Source organism: Neltuma alba, unplaced genomic scaffold, assembly GCF_004799145.2.
Source record: "Neltuma alba isolate B1F8T4 unplaced genomic scaffold, ASM479914v2 tig00013147_pilon, whole genome shotgun sequence".
In the NCBI taxonomy this organism is placed as follows: domain Eukaryota; kingdom Viridiplantae; phylum Streptophyta; class Magnoliopsida; order Fabales; family Fabaceae; genus Neltuma; species Neltuma alba.
This window is the reverse complement of record NW_021637461.1, coordinates 41680-49622: the sequence shown is the minus strand read 5'-3', so window position 1 is coordinate 49622 and position 7943 is coordinate 41680. Positions and strand designations below refer to the sequence as shown.

The 7943-nt window shown below is 36.8% G+C and overlaps 1 protein-coding gene across 1 annotated transcript; it reads right to left on the bottom strand.

Moving 5' to 3' along the window:
• Window positions 1–2652: 2652 nt before the first annotated feature.
• Window positions 2653–7364, bottom strand: LOC114734794 (2-oxoglutarate and iron-dependent oxygenase JMJD4). Its single transcript, XM_028922438.1, is given in 11 exon segments — window positions 2653–3413; window positions 3444–3953; window positions 4075–4186; window positions 4294–4350; window positions 4791–4871; window positions 4952–5021; window positions 5339–5399; window positions 5402–5455; window positions 5577–5739; window positions 6418–6588; window positions 7113–7364. Coding segments are annotated over 10 exon segments (1476 nt in total). The 5' UTR covers window positions 7341–7364; the 3' UTR covers window positions 2653–3413; window positions 3444–3474.
• Between the last annotated feature and the right edge of the window lie 579 nt (window positions 7365–7943).

The following is a 7943-nucleotide window of genomic DNA, read 5'->3' as shown; positions in this document are numbered from 1 at the left end:
AAATCAAACAGTGTAATATAATTTATGTTTAGATTAGATTTTGTAAAAAAAATCAATATAACAAGGACTTGTTTAGATGAAGACTCAAAACAGGAAAAAAGAGAAGAAGTGAAGATAAAGAAGCCATAAGCTAAAAACCAGCAACAACTTAGGGTGTGTTTGGGATAGTGGTGGCAGAAGTAACTTTTTCCAATCTGACTTTTACATAAGTCAGATTGAGTAAAAGCAACTTCTTTGTGCTTATTGGATAAGTTCATTTCAATGGCAAAAGTCAGATGCACAAAACGTAGATCCAAATATTATTTTTCAACCTACCTGTTACTTCTCCGGTTGAGATGCACGTATGAGAACATGATTCCAAACACGCCCTTAAACTAGAAATTATTTTTTAATGGTCTGGAAGTTTGGGATCACGTTAATCCATAATGGATGTATAAGTTAGAAGGAAAAACAAACAACAAATCACATGATTAATATACTCCAATGTTTTTTTAAACAAAATTGTCTTGTATATCTATTAAGGATTTTTGGATAATAAATTGATAATAAATTGACTTTGACTTATGAGCACGCCATGGCCCATGTGTTTAAACCGGGAGGGTGAACTTCTAAAAGATAAGGTTGAGCTTGATGTGCGGTTTTGCATGTGGTCAGTAACCGCCGATATTGCTGTAAACAAATCTTGAACTCTCAATCCAATTCAATTCAAACTCATTTCCTCTATTTTTTCCCCCTTTTTATAAGGAATAGATAGATGGAGTATTAAGTAGTGTCTTCATCGCTATTTACTTGTTCTCATGCGAGAAAACATATGGACCAGGGGGGAAAAAGAAGAAGAAAATCTACGCATTACGTAAGCATTCTTTAATTTCCCCTCCTCCATTTAATGTTACACCATATTTTAAATTTTAGCCACTTCCATTTGACAATTGACATGTTCCATCTCATTATCAGAAACAAGTAACATTTGTATCTTAAAAATTTAAAATAGAATATATTTTTAGGAATTCAAATAGTGATAATAAGAAAACGGAATATACTGTGAATTAAATATACCGGTGTGTATAAAAGAAAGCAATGAAAAACTGAAAAAAAAAAAAAAGTTCTGCACATTTCTATGATTTGTTTAAAAATCTCTCCCATCCTATTTATAAGTTTCAAATTTAGAAAGGAATATAGTCTATTATATAAGTTTTAATTTGAATTTGTTTTAATATTTAATATATATATTTTTCAATGTTGCTCTTAATTATTCTTCTCTTATCACATTTCCCCACATACTTTCTTTCATCTTTTTTTCTCATTTATTATAAAGACATATTTAAGAAAAAATAGAAGTATAATTCTAATATATTTATTATTGTTAACTAATTTTAACTAATTATTTGTTACTTATGAATTAATTATTTGAAACTTATAATAAAGGTAGGAGTGAGTACAAGACAATATCAAGCATAAAAATTAAAATCTTAGAATTAGCTGTATATCAGCAGCGTAACAAAGAAAAACGATCTTGATTAATCGAAAACCAAGAACCATTTATGGCAACAATGGATTTTCTCACCGGGCACGTGCTTTCCAACAAGGATACAACTAGCCAAGAGAATTTCGCAGATTTAATTTTGAAAAACACACTGAAATTAATAATATTTAAGCAGGTAAAATCAAATTGTCTTGTTTTAAAAATACGTAGAAACGTGTATCTGAAGCCAAATGACCGAAAAATGCTGAGAGTCAGCATCGTGCGAGTCATGACAGGATTATTTTATTTCCTTAATGTGGAGCGAGCTTATATTTTAATATTTCTTAACGTCGAGAGTTTACGTTGGTAATAAATTCTGCTTCCTTGACGTTCAATTTACGTAGGTACATTGCACTTTGCCCCGCATACCAAGTTTTCTATGTCAACCAAAAGGAATCTCACATGTTACTGCCATTCGCACCAACAGTATTAAAGCAGCTTACCACAGAGAGAAGCACAAAAAAAAAAAAAAAGTTTTTCAGAAGAAGAAAGTGGTAGGCAAAAGTAAGTGCTGGCGCTAGTGGCATCTAGTGTGCATACGAATGTTAGTATAGTGAAGCGACTGCAAGATACCCTCAAGTTTTTTGGAGAAGAAGTGGAGAAAAATTGAACCGTACCCTGGAATTGACGCTTCTATGCGTGAAACCAAAACGAATAAGAGGTTCCTTATTAAAGAGTAAAGGACACTGACCTATAATCCTATGGCTGTTTGGTCTAAACAGAGTCCTGAAACGTGTAGCAGAAGTAGTTACGCACTTGGGGGATTCTGCTGACTTAAACTGGAAAGTCTTGGAAAAAGATACTGCCGCACATCAAGCAAGAGAAAGAGCTCTCCTCGTTGTTAGATAAGCAACCACTGTCTTATTATACCAAAAATAGTAAAATAATTTGGGCAAGAAATGGTGCTTTATTTCATCTCATTTCAAATTCTGAGGCACACAGCTCACGATCAGCTCTACCAGTGAATTATTGAACAAGCAAGTAGCAGCCACTGATACAGTAATCATTCTGACAAAAAGCGGAAGTGGACATATTATTCACTCATTATCGTTCTTTATTTTCCTCATTTGCACAGAATCACTGAGGTTGATGACAGACCGAAAGCAAATGCTTCCTCTTCAAGGAATAAATGGTCCCTTCTGATACTGATTATTAAAAAACAATAATGTATGACATTACAAATAAAAGCAATAATGTATTTACCCTACAAGGTTACAACTCGAAGGACACCGTCATCATGCATATAGATAAACAATACTAAATGGACCGAACCGCAGAAGGTGGGGACCCCCGGTCACCAAGGTCTCCCGTCTTGTGAAAGGCAAACGTCAAAGAGGTCCCAGTGAACTTCCAGACCCCAGTACTAGGCGTGGGAGACATAGTAAATCTCCTTTACGCAGTCAAAGAAGGCGTCCAAGACAGTCCCTGTTGGTCATGATGATTCCCAATGAAACCTACTCCCAAGTTTCCCCATCATTTGTCAACAATATCCACATCAGTATTGCACTTGATACAGCTTGGCCGTATTCACAGCAGAAGATTTTAGTCCCGCCAAAGTTACTCTCGGTTGTGGTTTAATCATAATGTGAAGGAAATGGAGGGGAAAGCTAAATATATAGAAAGCTTGAGAATTAATATCAGAAGAGGTATTGGATAGGGCGCAGCCAGATGGACCACAGAGGAAATTGGACGAACTACTACGAAGGAAGACGAGTTTTTTAAGACTAAAGTATTCATGGGACTTTTAGCTCAACCTGCATTCTCTCTGCGATAATATTATTGAACGAATTATGATTCATGATACAATGGTGGGTTTCCTGATGAACTCCAGTAATGGTGCATAGAACACAGAAATCAAGGTGGCAAGGAACTTCTTAAAAAGTTAGAATGCAGTAGCCACGGGTCAAGGTGGAGTGCAATGAGTTGCCAAACAAGAATCACCAAAAGGACATTCAATTGACATGTAATGCAGACAGCTGCTGAGTATAACTGTCACCAAGCTCTGAAACAGCATTATCTATAAGTTTAATAAGGTCTTCGGGTGTGTGGATCCGAGAAGAAGAACATGCTTTCAAAACATTAAGGCCCATCAGATAATCAACTGCAGATTTCTCAAATTCAAAAGACAAAAAAGGTTGCTCATGTATCGTCACATATGTTCTTCTCAAACGTGCACACAACTTAGAAAACCTAGGATCTTCAGATGTTTTGATAATGTCCAGGAAGCAGTCATGATTTCCTCCAAGAGCATGCATGTTTTTCATCTCCAATGCAACCTTCCTCACTGATCCAAGATTGAAAACTAAATGTTGAGTGATTGCCAGTGAACTTTCAGTGGGGCTTCCATATTTTCCACTTAGATGGCAAAGCAACGCTAAGTTGGCCAGGGTAAAGCATGTTATGAAAGTAAAGAAGTCATAAAAGTTCATCCCTGTTTTAAAAGGAAACACAGTAGAAGTCAGCTAAACCATTGAATGTACAACTGCAATCCAACTGCCTACACATGTAATTCATATAAGTATTCAGTCAAACATATTAACCATACAGTGCACCTGTGTTGGCAAAAAGATTGCGCTGACAGAGACCTTCAAAATCATCACATATATCCTTGATGTCCTCAATGTTTTCCTTGGCCTCATTGTAGTCCCTCAAAAGTAAGTTCCACTGTCACAACATGAAACCCTATTTAACAAAATGGATTTAATAAAATTTAATCATTAAGGTGCTTATCATATTTTTACTATAGGAAAATGGCTTAATGCGCAACTTACCACCCAAGAAAGGTTATAGGCATTGAACCAGTTGTGGTTTATAGATATAGTATCCTCCTGAAAGCTTAAGAAGGTATCATCAATTTTTCGGGTCAAATCTGATATAGCTGACAGAATCAGCTAAACTGACAAATCTAGTGTAGATCAAAATCTAAAAGTGGCTGTGAACGTCCCCACTTTCATGTGATATATCAATTTCTCTCCTAACCATATCCTGTTAATAACATCTAATGCGACCAATCAATTAGCCATTAGACTTTCAAAAATCATAGGATGCCAACGCCGTCAGTCAATGATCCTAATGTAGGGCAGCCTTTCAAAAATCAAGTTAGAATATAACAGATGTGGGCCAATCAGACTTATTCTAGGAGAAAAAAAATGCAACGAGCTTGGCTTAGCTGGGACACAATAGGTAGCTTAGCTACTAGAACAATACTTAATCAGAGATTGATTCCATCAGAATATAACAGCAATCTACAGGGGGAACCAGAAGATACCAGATTATGAACTTGATGATACCATCCACTGGGAACAAAAATAACTTCACCTGCTTCTTGCGTGCATTCTAACCAGATAGTCTGCGTGTGAAAAAAACCCACTGAAGCAAAGAAGCATAAGAATCAAGAAAATTTATGTCAAAATTAAAGCTGGAAGTTACCTTTCTAAAGCCAGGAAAAGTTGATTCGCTTACTTCAGCAAAGATATCATACACACAGCTTTTCATGTTCCTGAATCAGAGTTGAGACAACAAAGTCAAGCAAAGAAATACATGCATTCTTAAGATAAATATGTAAGTTCCTTTTTTTTTTTTTGGGGGGGGGGGTACTTATCAAGGTGGCAGATACAGGGAGTTATGGAGGGACAGCATCATCCTAGTCAGAAAGTTAGGACAAGGTTGCCGCGGGAAATAAAGACATTGGATAATTAATTGATCTAGTAGTGATTTTCCAGTGGCTCAGTGATTTGAACAGTGACCAAAATGCCCAACTCCAGATCCAGAAACAAAGTTCTTAACTTCTATATGGACAAACAAATCAATTCATGCCTGTCAAATACAAGATGACTCTGAGGAGGAGCTAGAAAAAGCCATCTCTTCTTCCCACAGAATTTGCAGACCAACTATATGACCTGAAAACATCAGCATGAAGAGGGGTCCAAGATCCTGCCAGAAGAATAGAAAACTAGGGGCTACTGGTGAGTAGTCCATAAAACTAATCAAACGATACCAGACCACTCTTTTAAAAGAAAGTTCAGAATGATAGTCATCATGAGTAAGCACAAACCTTTTTCCCCCATGTAAACAAAACGATAGTCAGAGCAACATATTTCATTATTTTGTTGGTAACTATCAGGATCTATATGCATTTTGTAGCAGTCGAGATAGAGGTTGAGCCAGTCATCATGAAAGAACACTGGAGTGATGTATGCTAAATACTCTGGATATTCCTAACCATATTCGAAAACCAACCATAAATATGTAAGCCAAATAGAAGTTAACCAAACTGGATATAAAACTACAAATCAATGGTATTGACGTGTCTCTCAATAGTTTAATTTATATAACGAAGCCAGGGCTCCGCCAGGTAGGAAGCTTACACCAGTAAAAAATTGGAAATGAAACAATTCGTAATAGTTCAATTCAAGAAACAAAGCCAAAATTTGCAACAACCAAAAACTCATTAGTATAAACATGTTTTGAGCTCCTAGGCTATGTTCATAGTAAGTTTCATTTTAAAAATAATACCAATACAAGGTGTTTCAACTAAAGGCATCATCAATCACTGAAAGATACTGGAAATTATAACCAGAACCCTTTTTGCAAATTTCCATTAAGCCACACACCCTGCTATCACCCTAGAGAAACTTGGAAAGTGCCTTAAAATCAGCCATCCAGGACTCAAAACCTTTACCTGGAATTGCATCTATTAGTGATGTTTGACTATTGTCCTACTTCCTACTTCCTACTTCTAGATTCGAATTTCTCCAATGTCATGCTTAACACATCAAGTTGTTTTTTCTTTTTTTCCTTTTTTTTTTTTTTTTTGCCAGAAACACATCAAGTTCAATAATCATTAATCAATGAAGAAAAAAGGGAAGGATGATGGGAGAAGCTCGCACGAATACCTTTACAAAGTGCCAATCCTTCAAATACAGTACGGAGCCATGACCATTGCTATTATCATTTTCAGTATTAGGCTCTAATGGTGAACCCTCTAGCCAACGGCTTATAAAATCTGAAACACGCATCTCCTCCCTTTTCTGGTCTGTGAATTCTCTCGTGCCACAATCTGCAACCTTTGTGACACGGATATTAATGAACAGTAAGATACTTAGTTTTGCTATATACCGAAGCTTATAACTATATTGTTAAAGCAAAATAAGGCACAACAGCCTCTCTTTTTTTTTTTAATCAACCAAATTTTCTAACCATGATAATCGTGAAGTGAGTAAAGGAAATAGTACATAGGAATTGAGTATTTAACGGTATACGTTTCACAATGCAGAGGACTAACAAAACATTGACTTCCTTGGTTTAATAAAATTTATTTTTCCAAATTGCTAACGTTGAAGCAGGAATGCCAGCAGAAGAATGAGTTCCAAGTTACAGTCGATCAAGATAGTAGAATGCAGTATCTCAGACTCTTGATGCCATTTGCTCATGTAAAATCTTCAGTAGCAACAAAGGCCGTTTGTTAGTCAACCTCCAGAATAGAGAGGGAAAGCGAAGAGTAAAGGGAGGCAAAACACAGACACAAACTTTTCGTGCTTTCTGAAATTTCGGGCCTTAGAAAAAGATAAAAAGATAGATAGACGAATACCTGAACTTTAGAACTCCCAAAATGGGAAGAACAAAAATGAAGGTCGGGTTGGCCATTAATGGTGACCCAGTCTCTGCAAGCCTTCCAGTCGTCCATGAGTCCTGTGAGCACCACGGGATGGTTCTTCTCCATGTAACGATTCACAAATTCCCGATAAGTCAACTCTTTTCCATTCACCTTCTCTATTTGTCCTCCGATGTTGATATCCATGCCAGGTCTCGGCCTCATTCAACGGTTTCTACGTCCTCCTCTGAACCGGAAACTGAACCTTCTGGTCGTTGGCCTTTGCGGGGAGGACGAACAACCACGCATCTCTCCTTCACGGTATTGGGCCCAGAATACTGTGGGATGCTTCTATTGGGCTTTCTGAAATTTCGGGCCTAGAAAATCCTGTTCAGGTTGAGGAATGGGAGTAATCAATGACGACAATTTTCTGGCCCAAAAAAAAAGCCACTTTTTGTGATTATTTGAACTTAGTGCCGACAAATATCTTATATAGAATTTACCGTTACGGAGGCAAAGGTTTGGGTGTTTCTTTTCCAAGGTGACATTGTTCGGTGTTCCCATAAAGTTACACATCATTCTCTGCGACTTGAATGTGATTTCGCTATGGAAGTTGGAACCACGTCAGCAATGTTACGATGGAATCTTTCATTTTTGCTTACCTTTATCTACCTCCAAATTTCACAGTATTTCTTTATTAAAATTAAGTTTTTTTTTCCAAAAAGAAAAAAAGGTAATGGGTCCAATCACATGACTAAATCCACATGCGCTACACGAGGGAGCGATGAGGAGGCCACCAGATGATCAAAACGCAAAGGCACAGTGACC